We start from the raw sequence: 19,512 nt of genomic DNA on the forward strand, positions 1-19,512 counted from the left end.
ATGTAAGGTGAGAAATTTGAGCTGGGCCGATGTAAGCCAAAATCGGTGTCCAACTGAATTCGAATGCGGCGAACACGATGATGACCTCCACATTTAGCCCGGGCCACTCTCATATTTGGCCCACCCACCCCTGAAATTTGATCTCTGCCGATTTGAACCAAAACCGATCTCCAAGCTAATTCGACTGCAGCTAACACTATGGTGACCTCCAAATTTGCCCCAGACTGCTCCCAAATCGGGCCCACACACCCCTGAAATTTGATCTCGGCCGATTTGGACCAAAATCGATGTGCAACCTAATTGGGCCGCTTAAAAGAATCACAAACAAAGAATAGGAAGGCAAAAATTCTTCCACATTATCGTACGTAAGGAGACGTTTGTGCTCCCCTGAATTTTCGCTCGCTCATGCATCATGCATACCGTCACCAAAAAAACATGCGAACAGTGCGGTGCTTGCGCGCATTTATTAACGCGAAAACCTTTCTTGCCTCATGGGTGGCGTGGACAGAAGTTGTAGCAAGACCGTGTGCCCAATCACGAGGTGCATGGTAATTAAAAAACAAAACGTTTGAGATCACCGCGGCTACCGCATTGGATGAATGCGTAAGCATTCCTTGTGGAAGGAAGATGAGACGTGGAAAGAGAAGAGACTTCTGGTTTGTGACGACAGACCATTACGTCATACGCCATTGGTTATTCACTTAACTGCCTCTAATTAGCTAACTAATTGCACCACATGAACCGAGTTTTTCCGCAGCGAGATTTTTACATCCTCTATCTAGTATAGCCATTCGTTTTTTACATTTCGTTTCGTTAAAACGTAATCCTGTCGAAAAACTTCTGGCGACACGACCCTGTCAAAATAGCCACTTAATGCTTACGCTTTAATAAAATGACTGCGTTGCAACGCCATCTGCAGGCGGCATCTGGGATCGAGACAGCCAAAGCGTGACCTTTAGTATCAGCAGGCATGTCGCTTGGCTCGTTTCAATGTTTCGTGCTTTAGGTCACCGAAATGCCGCTGTTTTCCGTTGCTCCGGCTTCCGCCGCGTTGAGTATGCCACACTTGTCCCCGGTAGTACGTCAACGGCCTACGCTCCAGTACCGCGTCTCTGCAGCAATGTTTGCCACGCTAACGCGTATTACTCTGGTTTCGTTTCTGAATAAAGAAAATGGCGCAGTAATTGTCTCAAGCCTCGATGGACACACGAACCGCGCCGTAAGGCAAGGGAGGAAGGTGGGAGTGAAAATATTGCTCTAGTGCCGTGTTTCTGCCGCGACGTTGTCCACGCCAGCACATACAGCGCACATCTCTCTCACCATGGCCACATATCTGAAAGCACGGATATTGGCTTGAGAGTAATATTAGTTCATGAAGAATAGGATGTGCAGTGCGCAGCGCGAGTGCATGTTGCAGTTTAACGCAAGGCGTGGTCGGCTGCGCAGATGACTTGCTCCCGCGCAGCTGCACTCTTCGCGCCGCCGCGGTTTCCAATCCCAGTTGCAGAAATATTTATTTTATTTATTTATTTATGTCAAGCTCCATTGGAACCGATGAGCCAGTTTGAGATGGCGTTTTTGCACTAAAAAGAAGACAGGCTTGAGCAAGGCACACACGACAAGCGCTTGGTAGAAAAATGGTCGTTTATTCAAACGCAGGGTATAACAAAAACAACTAAAACCAAAGGTTAGCGGCACTTGTCCGGAGCGAGGAACAAAACGTCCACGTTGTCACACGCAGCCACGACTGTAGACTTCAGAGTTGGCCACGAGTTAAGGGTGGGAAAGAGTAATGATGACCGATGCTTGCGCAGGCGTAAAGGTAGACAACCTTTTCTCAGGAATAGGTTTAGTACTTTACGGCGTTTAATGTGTCGAAGCGACCCAGGCTATGAGTGACGCCGAAGTGAAGGACTCCGGAAATTTCGACCACCTCGGGCTCTCTAACATGCACTGACATCGCACAGTAGACAGACATCTAGCATTTCGCCTCCATCGAAATGCGACCACCGCGGCCAGGATCGAACCCGCGTTCTTCGGGTCAGAAGCCGAGCGCCATAACCACACAGCCACTGCGGCTGCTTTACTCTCTAGAGAAGAGGATTTAAAAAAAGGACATTTGAGTAATTACCGCTTATAATTGGAAAATACTGAGTGATCGCAGAACGCAGTGCAGTAAACAGCAATTCTAGATGGCAAAAATGGTTCTAAAAGTGTTTTATTGGAATCGAGGTTATATAGAACAGGTAACAGCTGTGCACGCAATACAGGCCGACTAGTTGCTGATTGCGTTACGCACGAGTACATGTCGTGATACAGCGTCAAGAGTTTGGCTTCTAGCAACTTAAAAATTGATGCCAGGTCCTGCTAAAAGTTCTTTGCATTTCTACTGCTTTCGCTGCACTTGCGTACCCTACTACGAGTCACATATGCATTATTAGCGAGTGTTGCGGCTGACAGTGTTTGCAAAATCACGTGCCACTGCCGTCGAAAAATCTAGATTCGCAGAACGGGAAGGTATGTTCAGGCAATGACCTGTCAAATCCGAGTGAGAGCATATGACAGGAAAAGCAGGTGTACTGAAACCTTAGCGAGAACAATGTTTCTCTGCAAAGACAGTCAGTAACGACGCAAGAAAATACGTCCGTTCGTTCACTGTGGGCAAGCAGTTGAGGCTAAGCAGGAGCCGGGCTAGAAAATCCAGACCTATTGTGTAATGACGCCTGCAAAAAGCAGCACAAAAGTTAAACTGCTGACGTTTTGAAGGCTGGATTCACGTTCTTCCTGTTTATATGCCTAAGTTGCATGCGCTTATCTTGGTCAAATGATAATGGTAAAATGATGTCTGATTTATAAAAACAATGCATATATGATGAGCTTGCAATCGATCAGCATAAAAATGGTGAACATTTTAATCTCAAAGCCAGAGCATTAGGAACTAAATAAGAAGCGGACCAGTCCTTTATCGTTCGTTGTCGTACACATAAAAAGCTAAAAATTCTGCGAGCAAAGCCTGGTCGGAGCTTCGTCGTTCAAAGGGGGCTAAGAATGGCGTGGCCATTGAATAGATCAAGAGCGTATCTTCCAGGTTTCGATTGGACGACACAAGATGGTTGCATTCTACTCGCTCATTCTTGTGCGCTCACCCTCCATGGCGGCGTAGATGCGGATAGGACTGAAGACAAGGTTTTGCGGCCTTAGCTGTTGGTCTCCGCACTTAGAACCGACGCGGTCCGCAGTTGCGGGGCCTCTGGGCAGAAACGAGGTTGCACATATCGCAGAGGACAATTCCGTCGGGTGAAAGCACAGGTTCCAGGTCCCATCCCCCGATTTCGCCATCTGGCGGGATGGCGCGGTACGCGACGAATGCTATGGGCTCCGGCTCCAGTTCCGGTTCCGGTTCCTCGTCGGGCAGCCATGTGTGCACGTGAATGAATTCGGCGGCCGGAAAGAGATCGCACAGGGTGGTCAGCAACTCTGGGCTTTCGCTCGGCGTAATCCCGGTCGACTTGACGCACAGCCGGCGCAGCTGAGGAGTTCGCCTCATCCCTAGCCTGAGAAAGGACAGGTCCAAGGGGACGAAGGTGCTCTCCAGCTTCAGGCTGTGCACCTGCTCCATCATCTGTGAAACACAATGCACGAAGTCCTGTGACTGGTATTACGCCACGCAGCCCGAGGATGACGCGTAATTTACTCCGTAAAGAAACTTCACGACGATTTCCTGGATCAAAAGGCTAATTATTCAGAAAAAAAAATTGCGGTGCAAAGCCTTCAATTCTCTTGCTTTAACATTACGCTTAAGATACTGTAATGCTTGAGTTAACTGAAAGTGCGTTGGTGTTATGCAATTTCTAATTTCTGTCTAACATCACTGTCACATACAGTGCCCCTAAAGTGGCCCGAATAAACTCGTTCTTTCCTAATTCCGCATACGTAACCGTAAGTATGGTGAAACGAGACAGTGTGGGTACATGCGTTAAAAGCATTTAAAGATATACCAAAAAGTGCTTGTAGCTTGAGGGCGCTTAACACATAAGACAGGTAAAACCACCAAGCTTTCTCTCCTAGACTATGCCGAAATACGACGCAGCAGCACGAACATAAGGACACAGTAAGACAAAAAGAGCTTGCTAAATTTACTAGGCTGATACTATAGAACAAAACTGCAGTCTTAGACAAGGCAATTTGAAACTGGTGCTTACCTCTGTCAGAGCTGCTGCTGTTTCTTTACCCGCAAAGCCCTCACGTCCAAGGTTCTGGAGCCTGAGTTCACGGACCGCACAGCCCCTGAGAAAGCGCAGGTCGCGGATGTTCGGCAGATTGCATAAGGTGAGGCGCCTCAGAAAGCAGAGCTTGTGCAGCGGCTCGAAAAACTGGTCGGTACATGTGGAAGGAGCTTTGCAAACGGCGCAAAGCTGTGGCAGTGCACTAAATTCCATGCGCACGTCTAACTCGTACAGCCTGAAGCGCGCCCTAGCTAGTTGATCGAGGCCCCCTCGCCGACTTATTGCGCACGAGGGCAGTGCCAGGGCGCGTAGTCTGGTCAGGCCAGCGTCCGCCAGAACAGAGCAGCAATCGACGTTCGACTCAAAATGGAACGAAGTGAGATTTAGCTCGGTCAGGCTGAGGCATCCCCTGAGGAAGTTCAGGAAGGACAAGGCATCGGTGGCGGTTGCAGAACATGTGCGGGCCACTGTTTGCGCAGGGGATGACACCAGCGTCAACGCCCGCGTGTTTCGGTGCCAGTGGTGACCAGCCGCTGCTTCGAGGGTTGCGAACGCGTCATCTTTGATGACGATGAAGAGATTCGAAAAGTTTTCCGGGACGAGATGAGCCGTTCTCCTGTCTAATACCACGCAGTTCGTGGATATCCTTGGACTCTGCCTTACGATCACGCTCCAAGACATCATTAGGCTTTCCTCGAACATACCGAGCAGACTTTCGGGCACGCTCACTGGACTCCATGAGTCTTCAGACGCCGTTCTTTCCGTCTCGAGAGCTTCAGCGGTGCAGTCGTCGGTGAAAGTGAACATCTCTAGCATTCCAGCCGTGCCCTTGTGGAAGCTATCGAGCACACTGTACGCGGCTGTTTCAATTCCCGTCTGAAACCTTCGCTCGTGGTAATGCAACATGCGAAGGCTGGAACAACACTCGAGAACAAAGCAGAAAAAATCGATGTTGTGTCCTCTTGGTATCATCTCAACGTACATGCCGCGCAGGGTTTCCGGGATAATTTCCGATCTGTCATCGTCCAGCGGTGGGCACAAAAAGCTGCACATGTCTTCGTCGTGACGTGCGCTTCCCAGGATCGACCATTCGAGGAACTGCAGACGACGGAGCCTGTCTCGAAGGAGGCGAACCACCGCTGTCGGTCGCAGGCGGGTGTTCACGCAACGCAGTGCGGTCAGGTTCACGCAGCTCTGGACGCACATCTCCACCGTTTTCGAGTCGGCGGCCACGAAGTCATTCAAGTCGAGCTCAGATATCGCCGCCGCCCTCTTCGCGTCTAGGTAGGCGCGTAGGGAGTCTGCCGAGCTGCTGATGAGGAACCTCGTGGTATGCAGCACGGACTGGACTCGAACCAGTCTTGACAGCTCGGGCGAAGTTCGTTCGACAGCCATCAGGTCTTCGGGACCCAGGAACTTCAAAATGTGGACAACCATTTCTCTAGGCAGCGACATAAAGGGGCAGGTTTCTTGGAAAGTTGCCATGCCGAATAGCGTCAAAACTTCAGTGGTTTTCGCGGTGCTATCTTTACTGGCTAACCATACTGCGTTACGCGCCCGGTGAAGTCGGAATACTAGTAAGCGAACTACGCGTTCACCTCGCGCTTACACCGAATGGGAGTGACACCAGCTTGTTGATTAGTGCATGATAAGAAGGTTCGGCGCATGCGCAGTCTAGCTGTTCAAGCGAACGGCTGCCCCGAACCAATTATCAAGAGGGGTAGAAATGCGGCCACGGTATCAAAACATGGAAGCGCTTTTTAGGTTTTTTGGCTTCTTATCAACAAAGTAAAGTGATGTGCGCGCTTATCGGTGTGCTGCAAAAGACGCCCACATCAAAGCTGAAGCAAGCCCTCAAAAACCACATTAATCATTCGGTTGCATTTTTAATTGATGTATACCGATTGTCACTTTTCGGACAACAACTAGGTACTTATGAGCGAAAATTATTGTTCAAAACAAAACAGTCATGGCGTCTCTCTTAAAATTCATTGTCACGCCGGCTTCGTACTACGCCTGTATGCCTATGGCAGTTTCATAGCGTTATGATTGAATGCGAAGGCACGATCATTGACACAGACACGTGCATTTGACCGAAGTGGGCTTTTCGTCAATAGTAGAAATCACGCAACTTGTGTCGCTCTTGTAAAATCGAGCGTGGTATTAACAGTGGAACTGAGAATTATGCCTTTAATTCGCCAAAGAGATTACAATCGAATAATTAATGTAAGAATGACAAGATCGCTGCGAAATGGGGCGGTAGCAGTATATCCACAAGACTGAGATGTTCGCATCTCTTTGTGTCATCTTTCTGCACTTAAATGTACGTTCCTAAAAATAATACAAATAAAAATAAATTGATGCAGTGGCCACAGTAACTCCTGTTTCCGAAATCTTCCCCTTTGATAACTTCCCTGTTTTCCTGCCACGAATCCTCTGGACGTTTTTGTGGCGAAGGCAAGACTACGCGAGTCGCCGAGCCATTTCGCGCCGCTGACGCAAGGCCATACTACGCATGCGCGAGGACGGCGCACAACTGGCGCGCAGCCGCCGTCGCTGCTCGAGTGACTCAGAGGTGCCGCCGCCGCGCTCAGCAGTTCCGCATGTGCAGTAGCGGCGCATAGCTAGCGTGCCGGGGCCGCCGCCGCTGCTGCGCGCTCTCCATCGCCTCTTTCTGTGTCCTCGCTGCTTTCGCAATCCTCCAGGTTTAAACAGGGCTAAACCACTGCCAATTTTTCTTATTGACGTCTACCGCACATGCGTTTACATTGCCTTCTTTCACCCATAAGCCTAGGACGTCCAGGACGCTGACTGTACAGGCATCAGCGTGAAAGGCCGCTACGCGGACCACTAGCCTATCGCCGCAGTTTTTCTTTATTGGATGGAAGTACACCCACACTTACAGGCTTCAAGCCCGGCTTAATAAGGTCGCATCCCACCGCCCGCCATACGCGCTCATGCCAGCATCCAGCTCTCAGTCTGCCCGCACATCCAAACTCCGGGAGACACGCATCGAGTAAAGGCAGCCAGGCAGAAGGTCGATCCTGCGCAGCATACTATACCCCCCGCACCATAGCACACAGCTCTCGGAACCGAGACTTTGATGAACGTGGCGGCTCTGCGCGGCGATCTGTCATGCTGCTCTTCCAAAGGCTAAAGAGTCCTATGAACGTTAAAAGTGGCTGTGGCTCCACTTAGCTGAGCCGGGATACACAGAGCGAAAATTCTGTTAAGCATAGTTTGACACGCTTTAGCTTTGGTTCATCTTTATTGTTTCAAGACTTCAGGGAGAGGAAATCGTTTCAGTGCGAGCAAATCACGTGATGCATCACTTACAAGAAGTGCAAGAGCGAGCGTCGAGAGCGGCAGTCGGCTCAGCATCGGATGTGACTGCCAAGCGCGAGAGCGAATCACGTGACACACCACATGCGGCAACTGGCGAGGAGCAGCGCCGAGCACCAGCCAGCGCAGCGGCGGACGTGACTGCCAAGCGCGCAGCTGTTGCGGCGAAGGCGAAGATCGAGGCACCTGCCACGCGCGATTTTACACACGAGGCGCGCCTCCCGTTAAAGGTCATATCTAAGAGCCAGAGTGATTCAGCTCTTTATTTGGGCTGACATGCGCCCGCAAAAGAACTGAATCACTCCGCGGCGGCGTAAGCAACAAACGTGCTCGTCAGTCGTCGAACTTCGAATGCCCGCCGCTCGCGGCATCGCTCAATTTAAAGCCGGCAAGGAAACTTCGAGAGAACAGGCCAAGATCATCTACAGTAATCTGGAAAAACGTAGATGCAGCTCTTCGTGACTGTCATCAATCGAGATTAGTCCGGTCGCTTCTCGCGTCACAAACAAAAAGATAACACCCCTTTCCTGCGGCCTTGAGCGCGAACGAACGGACACTACAATTATACGTGGCAATATGGACAAAAGTTATCTTCAAGCGTGAAATTTTGCTACAAGGCTATGTAAACTAAGTATCAGCTTTGAATTGCATGAAAAAGACCTACAAAGTGCCTCTATCTTCACTAATATCAGAAATAACAAACAAAGATGGGTATAATAATACAATATACAAGAGTGGGCAAGGGAGCAGCCATTGCGCCAGCATGGCTAACACGCATCTTTTCTTCGCACCCCAGGCGTTCCCGTCCCTGGCGACGTGTTGCCTGCTTGCTTCGCAGCCAGTCACACTTCATGAAGCTGGCTGTCTACCCGATGCCGATGCGACCGATCTCTGTTGTCACGCATGCGCCTACATCGCGGAACAATCTCCTGTCATCGTACCAGATATCAGGCTCTTTGCCACCACAGCGACACCGCAGCAGCCTGAGCACTTAAAGGCCCTGCAGCCCATCACCATCTTCAGTGGGCAAGGAAGCAGCCATTGCGCCAGCATGGCTAACACGCATCTGTTCTTGGCACCCCAGGTGTGTAACCGGCACTCTCTTTCCGCTAAGAAAAACGATAACAGATTCCTTATTTCGCTCCCTTGCCCAAGGGTGATTTGTGCTGTTGCCCGCGATTGCTTTGACTCTGCATATCTGTTGCTATGCTGCGGCAACGTCGAGTCCGACCCTGGTCCCGGTCACAACACACGTGCCGCCTCTGCCTCTACTGATCCGGAACGCGATTCTCAGCAAATGAATGAGATAATTAAATTACTTAAAGACATTGACAAAAAAACGTCTGAACTCACGACTGGCCAAACTAAATTGAGTGCAGACGTTAACACAATCAAATCAAGCCAGGTAGTCCTCGAAACTAAGTTGCTTGATGTGTTCAACCGTTTCGAACTGATTGAAAGCAGATACAAAGCTCTGGAAACCCTAGAACTCGATGTCGCCGCAACTCAGGATACTGTCGAGCAGCTGACTTCGCGACAGTATGAATTACAGCCTCGTATAGATGACCTTGAAGACCGTTCACGGCGGAACAATTTAATCTTACGCGGTATACCAGACGAACGTGAAACCTGGGAACAGACTGAACAAAAAGTTATCACTGCGTTTTCAACTTCCTTAGGCATTGATTTTGATCAACCGGTCATTGAGCGCGCCCACAGGATAGGTACGTTTTCACTTGAGAAATGTCGGCCTGTAGTTATCCGGTTCGGCTCATTTAAAGACCGTGGCAGAATACTAGCATGTCGAGCTAAACTTAAAACTAACAACATTTCTGTATCAGAGGATTTTTCGCCAGCAACTTACTAATTTCGCTAAAAGCCTGCCTCAGTCACCAAAGTTCCAGCTTCGTCACAACAAACTCTACGTTAACAATAAGTGCTACATGTACGACAGCATAACAAACAACGTCGAACTGATAAAGGAATTTCCCACCGAAGTACCCGAAGAGGACACACCGCGGTCGCCTTCATCAAATGCCCAAAACACCGAAAACGCCCTGTAGCATCATGAGAGGGGACGTGGGCAGTCGTCGCCTTCACCACGCACATCTGTTCTTTTCGCTAACGTAAGAAGTATCGTAAATAAACGTGATGCATTTCATTCCGTAGCTGACAAGTGTAACGCAGGTATTATTGCACTTACTGATACATGGCTTCATTATAACATTCGTAACACCGAAATTTTCCACAACTCATCCCGATACACTTTTTATCGCTGCGACCGCACGTCACATCAGGGTGGTGGCGTATTACTTGCCCTTTGTAAAACACTCCGGTCTTACGCTATTAACATCAAAACAGATCTCGAGATTGTCTGGGCATGCGTGGAACTTGGACACTCAAAAATTGTTTTCGGGGTATGCTACCGTCCTCCCAGTCACTTTGCTAACTTCCTCGATGATCTGCACGATGCCATAAATGCTGTTTGCACACGACACCCCCTGGCGCCTGTTTTCTTATTTGGCGACTTCAATCTTCCTAACATATCTTGGTCTTTTGATACCCCAGTTCAGAACCCTTCTTCTAACTTAAGCACCGACTTCTTAAACCTGTGTTCCACTTTTTCCTTTCCCAACTAGTCTCTCATCCGACAAGAATTACTAATACCACTGCAAACACGCTGGACTTAATACTGACTACCCATCCCGATATGGCCTCAGGAATCACTTACTCACCTGGTCTCAGCGACCATCTATCGCTCTCATTTCACATTTGCATCGTTACTCCCCCAGCCGAGAAGATTTCTAAACACATCCGCGACTATAAAAAAGCTGATTTTCAGGCCTTTAACAGGGAACTCGCCGACTTTCTAGATTATTATTGCAACGGGTTTGATGACCGCTCTGTCGATACTAACTGGAATCTATTCGTTACCAAGGTTAAAGAACTAACAGATACATACATACCATTACGGACAATCTGATCCCACTCGAGAGCCCCGTGGTACAACTATCTTAAACGACGCGACGCGATCGCGACGTTGGGTCCCATGCTTCCTCATTTAGGGATCTAGCCTTAGCTTCCCGCAGCAAAACCAGCCAGACTCTGACCTGTTGCTGGCCCGGGGATCCAGAAACCTGTGGCAGCCGAACGTTCGGGCGGAGCGCACTTCGAATGAGGTCTGCCAGCGCGGAATCTGGAAGGTACCCCACCGATTCAGCGAAGCGTGCTTCAAGGAGCTGCACGAGTGGTCAAAGCGGCCACTACATCAACGCAACACAGTTATTCCTCAAAAGTTGCGTGCCGAGCATCACAGTGTTAAATGGAGCGTGATATCAATTTTACCGCGGGAGCTATGTGATCGCGATCTTTGGTCCCATGTTGCCTCATTTACGGGACCTAGCCTTAGCTTCCTGCAGCACAACCAGCGAGACCCTGATCTGTTGGTGGCCCGGGGATCCAGAAACTTGCGGTGGCTGGACGTTCCGGCGGAGCGCAGTTCGAATGAGGACTGCCAGCGCGGACTCTGGAAGGTGCCCCTCCGATTCAGCGAAGCGTGCTGCAAGGAGCTGCACGAGTGGTCAAAGCGCCCGCTACATCAACGGAACAGTTATTCCTCAAAAGTTGCGTGCCGAGCATCGCAGTGTTAAATGGAGCGTGATATCAATTTTACCGCGGCAGCTATGTGATCGCGATCTTGGGTCCCATGTTGCCTCATTTACTGGATCTAGCCTTAGCTTCCCGCAGCAAAACCAGCCAGACTCTGACCTGTTGCTGGCCCGGGGATCCAGAAACCTGTGGCAGCCGAACGTTCGGGCGGAGCGCACTTCGAATGAGGTCTGCCAGCGCGGAATCTGGAAGGTACCCTTCCGATTCAGCGAAGCGTGCTTCAAGGAGCTGCACGTGTGGTCAAAGCGGCCACTACATCAACGCAACACAGTTATTCCTCAAAAGTTGCGTGCCGCGCATCGCAGTGTTAAATGGAGCGTGGTATCAATTTTACCGCGGCAGCTATCAGATCGCGATATTGGGTCATATGCTGCCTCATTTTTTTTGTTTTTTTGTTCAGTTACAGCATCTGCTGCAGGGGCAGAGGCTAAAGGCTGTGGCACCTGACGAGGCCTCTGTCCCTCTGCAGTCGACGGAAGTGCAATAGAAATTTGAGCATAAGAAGAAAGCAAGTCACATAATTAAAACAAATGTGGGTAAATTTGCCATTATAATCACAACGTTAACACAGTATGATAAGTACAAAAATATGCAAGGATATTATACAGAGATTTTGTTCTGTATACAATACATTGAAGGACACTTATAACAAAAAAAAGTGAAAAACCATGGTACAAGAGAAGGATACAACCTTTGTATGCATGTCATAAGTACTCGTCACTCCCCGTACAAAACACCTGATATTATTAGGACATCTTTAATGTGCTTTTTCAATCTGCTAATAGTAGATGCGAAATTTAAGTTACCTTCAAGATTATTAAGAACTGAAGCAATTTGATAAGGAACTGTTTGTTTACCATAATTGGTTCTAGTTTTTGGCATGCGTCTTTTATTGTGTCGGAAAGGATAAGTAGAGTTCTCTTCCCTGTCGCAAATGTGCAGCTTCCGGAGTTGTACGAACTGAAGTAATTTATAGTAGTATAGCTGGTCGCCCCTCAGCATTTTATATTTTAAGAACAAAGGACAAGTTTGTAGGAGCTGGTAACGTCCATAATAGTTTTCATAACAACGTAATATCTTTTTCTGCAGTATTATGAGCTTATTGTAATTACCTTTTGTTGTGGTTCCCCACACCATCATCCCATATATTAGTTTTGAATAGAACAGAGAGTTGTACAACAATTGTTTTAGCCATAGAGGAATTATGTGCCCTACTTTGTATAAACATCCTACGGTTCGTGCTAGTTCATTTGTTAGATGATTCACATGTGGCGTCCATGACAATTCTTCCTGGAACCATACGCCAAGGAATTTTTGTTCTTTAACCGAGGAAAGACATTGGTCATCAAACTTAAGTATTATTCTTTGGTGCAGTGGTTTGTTAACTGGGCGAAATACGACAAATGTTGTCTTTTTTGAATTCAGTTCTAGCATATTTTCCTTCAGCCAGCTGGACAGGTGCACTAGGTAGTTATTTACTTTGGTTTCGAGTGCTGTTATCTCATGCGATGTGAAAAAAATATTAGTGTCATCTCCATACATAATGATCTCTGGTGATTCAGGTATATTCACAATATCATTAATATACGCGAGGAAGAGCAACGGTCCTAATATCTATCCCTAAGGGACACCCTGAGTTAGTTTTAACTGTGATGAACTTGAGCCATTAATGAGTACTATTTGATAGCGATCATAAAGATAAGAAGATAGAAGTTGCAGGGCAACACCACGTACACCGTACATAGATAATTTGTGTAGTAAGATGTTGTATTGGATAGAATCGAACGCCTTTTTAATATCGAGAAAAAGTCCTACTGTGTAATTTCGATCCTCTCTGTTAGAAATTATTCACGGGATCTAGCCTTAGCTTCCTGCAGCACAACCAGCGAGACTATGATCTGTTGGTGGCCCGGGGATCCAGAAACCTGCGGTGGCTGGACGTTCCGGCGGAGCGCACTTCGAATGAGGTCTGCCAGCGCGGGCTCTGGAAGGTACCCCTCCGATTCAGCGAAGCGTGCTTCAAGGAGCTGCACGAGTGGTCAAAGCGGCCACTGCATCAACGCAACACAGTTATTCCGCAAAAGTTGGGTGCCGAGCATCGTAGTGTTAAATGGAGCGTGATACCAATTTTACCGCGGCAGCTATGTTATCCCTATCTTGGGTCCCATGCTGCCTCATTTACGGGATCTAGCCTTAGCTTCCTGCAGCACAGCCAGCGAGACTCTGATCTGTTGGTGGCCCGGGGATCCAGAAACTTGTGGCAGCCGAACGTTCAGGCGGAGAGCAGTTCGAATGAGGACTCCCAGCGCCGACTCTGGAAGGTACCCCTCCGATTCAGCGAAGCGTGCTTCAAGGAGCTGCACGAGTGGTCAAAGCGGCCACTACATCAACGCAACACAGTTATTCCGCAAAAGTTGCGTGCCGATCATCGCAGTGTTAAATGGAGCGTGATATCAATTTTACCGCGGCAGCTATGTGATCGCGATTTTGGGTCCCATGTTGCCTCATTTACTGGATCCAACCTTAGCTTCCCGCAGCAAAACCAGCCATATTCTGACCTGTTGCTGGCCCGGGGATGCAGAAACCTGTGGCAGCCGAACGTTCGGGCGGAGCGCACTTCGAATGAGGTCTTCCAGCGCGGGATCTGGAAGGTACCACTCCGATTCAGCGAAGCATGCTTCAAGGAGCTGCACGAGTGGTCAAAGCGGCCACTACATCAACTCAACACAGTTATTCCTCAAAAATTGCGTGCCGAGCATCGCAGTGTTAAATGGAGCGTGATATGAATTTTACCGCGGCAGCTATGTGATCGCGATCTTGGGTCCCATGCTGCCTCATTTACGGGATCCAGCCTTCGCTTTCTGCAGCACAACCAGCGAGACTCTGACCTGATGCAGGCCCGGGGATCCAGAAACCTGTGGCAGCTGAACGTTCGGGCGGGGCGCACTTCGAATCAGGTCTGCCAGCGTGGGCTCTGGAAGGTACCCCTCCGATTCAGCAAAGCTTGCATCAAGGAGCTGCACGAGTGGTCAAAGCGGCCACTACATCAACTCAACACAGTTATTCCTCAAAAGTTGCGTGCCGAGGATCGCCGTGTTAAATGGAGCGTGATATCAATTTTACCGCGGCAGCTATGTGATCGCGATTTTGGGTCCCATGTTGCCTCATTTACTGGATCCAACCTTAGCTTCCCGCAGCAAAACCAGCCAGACTCTGACCTGATGCAGGCCCGGGGATCCAGAAACCTGTGGCAGCCGAACGTTCGGGCGGGGCGCACTTCGAATCAGGTCTGCCAGCGTGGGCTCTGGAAGGTACCCCTCCGATTCAGCAAAGCTTGCATCAAGGAGCTGCACGAGTGGTCAAAGCGGCCACTACATCAACTCAACACAGTTATTCCTCAAAAGTTGCGTGCCGAGGATCGCAGTGTTAAATGGAGCGTGATATGAATTTTACCGCGGCAGCTATGTGATCGCGATCTTGGGTCCCATGCTGCCTCATTTACGGGATCCAGCCTTCGCTTTCTGCAGCACAACCAGCGAGACTCTGACCTGATGCAGGCCCGGGGATCCAGAAACCTGTGGCAGCCGAACGTTCGGGCGGAGCGCACTTCGAATGAGGTCTGCCAGCGCGGGATCTGGAAGGTACCCCTCCGATTCAGCGAAGCGTGCTTTAAGGAGCTGCACGAGTGGTCAAAGCGGCCACTTCATCAAAGCAACACAGTTATTCCTCAAAAGTTGCGTGCCGAGGATCGCAGTGTTAAATGGAGCGTGATATCAATTTTACCGCGGCAGCTATGTGATCGCGATCTTGGGTCCCATGCTGCCTCATTTACGGGATCTAGTCTTCGCTTCCTGCAGCACAACCAGCGAGACTGACCTGTTGCTGGCCCGGGGAACCAGAAACCTGCGGTGGCTGGACGTTCGGGCGGAGCGCAGTTCGAATGAGGACTGCCAGCGCGGACTCTGGAAGGTACCCCTCTGATTCAGCGAAGCGTGCTTCAAGGAGCTGCACGAGTGGTCAAACCGCCCGCTACAACAACGGAACACAGTTATTCCTCAAAAGTTGTGTTCCGAGCATCGCAGTGTTAAATGGAGAGTGATATCAATTTTACCGCGGCAGCTATGTGATCGCGATCTTGGGTCCCATGTTGCCTCATTTACTGGATCTAGCCTTAGCTTCCCGCAGCACAACCAGCGAGACTCTGACCTGTTGCTGGCCCGGGGATCCAGAAACCTGTGGCAGCCGAACGTTCGGGCGGAGCGCACTTCGAATGAGGTCTGCCAGCGCGGGCTCTGGAAGGTACCCCTCCGATTCAGCGAAGCGTGCTTCAAGGAGCTGCACGAGTGGTCAAAGCGGCCACTACATCAACGCAACACAGTTATTCCTCAAACGTTGCCTGCCGAGCATCGCACTGTTAAATGGAGCGTAATATCAATTTTACCGCGGCAGCTGTGTGATCGCGATCTTGGGTCCCATGCTGCCTCATTTACGGGATCTAGCCTTCGCTTCCTGCAGCACAACCAGCGAGACTCTGACCTGTTGCTGGCCCGGGGATCCAGAAACCTGTGGCAGCTGAACGTTCGGGCGGAGCGCACTTCGAATGAGGTCTGCCAGCGCGGGCTCTGGAAGGTACCCTCCGATTCAGCGAAGCATGCTTCAAAGAACTGCACGAGTGGTCAAAGCGGCCACTTCATCAACGCAACACAGTTATTCCTCAAAAGTTGCGTGCCGAGCATCGCACTGTTAAATGGAGCGTAATATCAATTTTACCGCGGCAGCTATGTGATCGCGATCTTGGGTCCCATGTTGCCTCATTTACTGGATCTAGCCTTAGCTTCCCGCAGCACAACCAGCGAGACTCTGACCTGTTGCTGGCCCGGGGATCCAGAAACCTGTGGCAGCCGAACGTTCGGGCGGAGCGCACTTCGAATGAGGTCTGTCAGCGCGGGCTCTGGAAGGTACCCTCCGATTCAGCGAAGCATGCTTCAAAGAACTGCACGAGTGGTCAAAGCGGCCACTTCATCAACGCAACACAGTTATTCCTCAAAACTTGCGTGCCGAGCATCGCACTGTTAAATGGAGCGTAATATCAATTTTACCGCGGCAGCTATGTGATCGCGATCTTGGGTCCCATGTTGCCTCATTTACTGGATCAAGCCTTAGCTTCCCGCAGCACAACCAGCGAGACTCTGACCTGTTGCTGGCCCGAGGATCCAGAAACCTGTGGCAGCCGAACGTTCGGGCGGAGCGCACTTCGAATGAGGTCTGCCAGCGCGGGCTCTGGAAGGTACCCCTCCGATTCAGCGAAGCGTGCTTCAAGGAGCTGCACGAGTGGTCAAAGCGGCCACTACATCAACGCAACACAGTTATTCCTCAAAGGTTGAGGTGCCCAGCATCGCAGTGTTAAATGGAGCGTTATATCAATTTTACCGCGGCAGCTATGTGATCGCGATCTTGGGTCCCATGCTGCCTCATTTACGGGATCTAGTCTTCGCTTCCTGCAGCCCAACCAGCGAGACTCTGACCTGTTGCTGGCCCGGGGATCCAGAAACCTGTGGCAGCCGAACGTTCGGGCGGAGCGCACTTCGAATGAGGTCTGCCAGCGCGGGCTCTGGAAGGTACCCTCCGATTCAGCGAAGCATGCTTCAAAGAACTGCACGAGTGGTAAAAGCGGCCACTTCATCAACGCAACACAGTTATTCCTCAAAAGTTGCGTGCCGAGCATCGCACTGTTAAATGGAGCGTAATATCAATTTTACCGCGGCAGCTATGTGATCGCGATCTTGGGTCCCATGTTGCCTTATTTACTGGATCTAGTCTTCGCTTCCTGCAGCACAACCAGCGAGACTCTGACCTGTTGCTGGCCCGGGGATCCAGAAACCTGTGGCAGCTGAACGTTCGGGCGGAGCGCACTTCGAATGAGGTCTGCCAGCGCGGGCTCTGGAAGGTACCCTCCGATTCAGCGAAGCATGCTTCAAAGAACTGCACGAGTGGTCAAAGCGGCCACTTCATCAACGCAACACAGTTATTCCTCAAAAGTTGCGTGCCGAGCATCGCACTGTTAAATGGAGCGTAATATCAATTTTACCGCGGCAGCTACAGCACAACCAGCGAGACTCTGACCTGTTGCTGGCCCGGGGATCCAGAAACCTGTGGCAGCTGAACGTTCGGGCGGAGCGCACTTCGAATGAGGTCTGCCAGCGCGGGCTCTGGAAGGTACCCTCCGATTCAGCGAAGCATGCTTCAAAGAACTGCACGAGTGGTCAAAGCGGCCACTTCATCAACGCAACACAGTTATTCCTCAAAAGTTGCGTGCCGAGCATCGCACTGTTAAATGGAGCGTAAAATCAATTTTACCGCGGCAGCTATGTGATCGCGATCTTGGGTCCCATGCTGCCTCATTTACGGGATCTAGTCTTCGCTTCCTGCAGCACAACCAGCGAGACTCTGACCTGTTGCTGGCCCGGGGATCCAGAAACCTGTGGCAGCCGAACGTTCGGGCGGAGCGCACTTCGAATGAGGTCTGCCAGCGCGGGCTCTGGAAGGTACCCTCCGATTCAGCGAAGCATGCTTCAAAGAACTGCACGAGTGGTCAAAGCGGCCACTTCATCAACGCAACACAGTTATTCCTCAAAAGTTGCGTGCTGAGCATCGCACTGTTAAATGGAGCGTAATATCAATTTTACCGCGGCAGCTATGTGATCGCGATCTTGGGTCCCATGCTGCCTCATTTACGGGATCTAGTCTTCGCTTCCTGCAGCACAACCAGCGAGACTCTGACCTGTTGCTGGCCCGGGGATCCAGAAACCTGTGGCAGCTGAACGTTCGGGCGTAGCGCACTTCGAATGAGGTCTGCCAGCGCGGGCTCTGGAAGGTACCCTCCGATTCAGCGAAGCATGCTTCAAAGAACTGCACGAGTGGTCAAAGCGGCCACTTCATCAACGCAACACAGTTATTCCTCAAAAGTTGCGTGCCGAGCATCGCACTGTTAAATGGAGCGTAATATCAATTTTACCGCGGCAGCTATGTGATCGCGATCTTGTGTCCCATGTTGCCTCATTTACTGGATCTAGCCTTAGCTTCCCGCAGCACAACCAGCGAGACTCTGACCTGTTGCTGGCCCGGGGATCCAGAAACCTGTGGCAGCCGAACGTTCGGGCGGAGCGCACTTCGAATGAGGTCTGCCAGCGCGGGCTCTGGAAGGTACCCTCCGATTCAGCGAAGCATGCTTCAAAGAACTGCACGAGTGGTCAAAGCGGCCACTTCATCAACGCAACACAGTTATTCCTCAAAAGTTGCGTGCCGAGCATCGCACTGTTAAATGGAGCGTAATATCAATTTTACCGCGGCAGCTATGTGATCGCGATCTTGGGTCCCATGCTGCCTGATTTACGGGATCTAGCCTTAGTTTCCTGCAGCACAACCAGCGAGACTGACCTGTTGCTGGCCCGGGGATGCAGAAACCTGTGGCAGCTGAACGTTCGGGCGGAGTGCACTTCGAATGAGGTCTGCCAGCGCGGGCTCTTGAAGGTACCCCTCCGATTCAGCGAAGCGTGCTTCAAGGAGCTGGACGAGTGGTCAAAGCGGCCACTTCATCAACGCAACACAGTTATTCCTCAAAAGTTGCGTGCCGAGCATCGCACTGTTAAATGGAGCGTAATATCAATTTTACCGCGGCAGCTATGTGATCGCGATCTTGGGTCCCATGCTGCCTGATTTACGGGATCCAGCCTTAGTTTCCTGCAGCACAACCAGCGAGACTGACCTGTTGCTGGCCCGGGGATGCAGAAACCTGTGGCAGCTGAACGTTCGGGCGGAGCGCACTTCGAATGAGGTCTGCCAGCGCGGGCTCTGGAAGGTACCCCTCCGGTTCAGCGAAGCGTGCTTCAAGGATCTGCGCGAGTGGTCAAAGCGGCGGCTTTGCCTGAATGATGTCTGAGATGGCATCGCTGGATTTCCTGCGTGAGTTCTGTGTTTTTGAGTTGCAATTAAGAATGAAACAGTGTCGACGTGGAGGTGACGCACACTACCAGCTGTTTCTTTAATGTATTTGTGTTTTGTGGTCCTCGTCATTGTCTCCTGAAGGCACCAAGGTATAGACGATAATCAAAAATATGCCTGTGATGGCTGTAGTTAAAAAGTAGTCCTCTATAGTTCCACCTAGCAAAAAACGTCATGTTCAGGTATGCTCGGTAGTAGGGAAGCGATCAGCTTTCAACAGCCGTAGTTCCTGGCTTTCCTATTTTCGAGAGAGAGTTAAGCGGGCACTGTAAAA

General features: G+C 50.4%; 2 protein-coding genes across 2 annotated transcripts in view; one reads left to right on the plus strand and one right to left on the minus strand.

Moving 5' to 3' along the window:
* The window catches only part of LOC149344504 (uncharacterized), a 389,372-nt gene that overhangs the window by 142,173 nt on the left and 227,687 nt on the right, over positions 1-19,512 (plus strand). The window lies entirely within an intron of this gene.
* LOC149344505 (uncharacterized) lies at positions 3,218-5,711 on the minus strand. The gene is made up of 2 exons (XM_089547251.1): positions 4,203-5,711; positions 3,218-3,622 (listed from the first exon to the last, which is right to left on the minus strand). Exons 1-2 carry the CDS (start codon positions 5,709-5,711, stop codon positions 3,218-3,220), a joined length of 1,914 nt encoding a protein of 637 aa, XP_089403377.1.

Source organism: Amblyomma mixtum, chromosome 5, assembly GCF_055824585.1.
Source record: "Amblyomma mixtum isolate Tamu chromosome 5, ASM5582458v1, whole genome shotgun sequence".
In the NCBI taxonomy this organism is placed as follows: Eukaryota; Metazoa; Arthropoda; class Arachnida; order Ixodida; family Ixodidae; genus Amblyomma; species Amblyomma mixtum.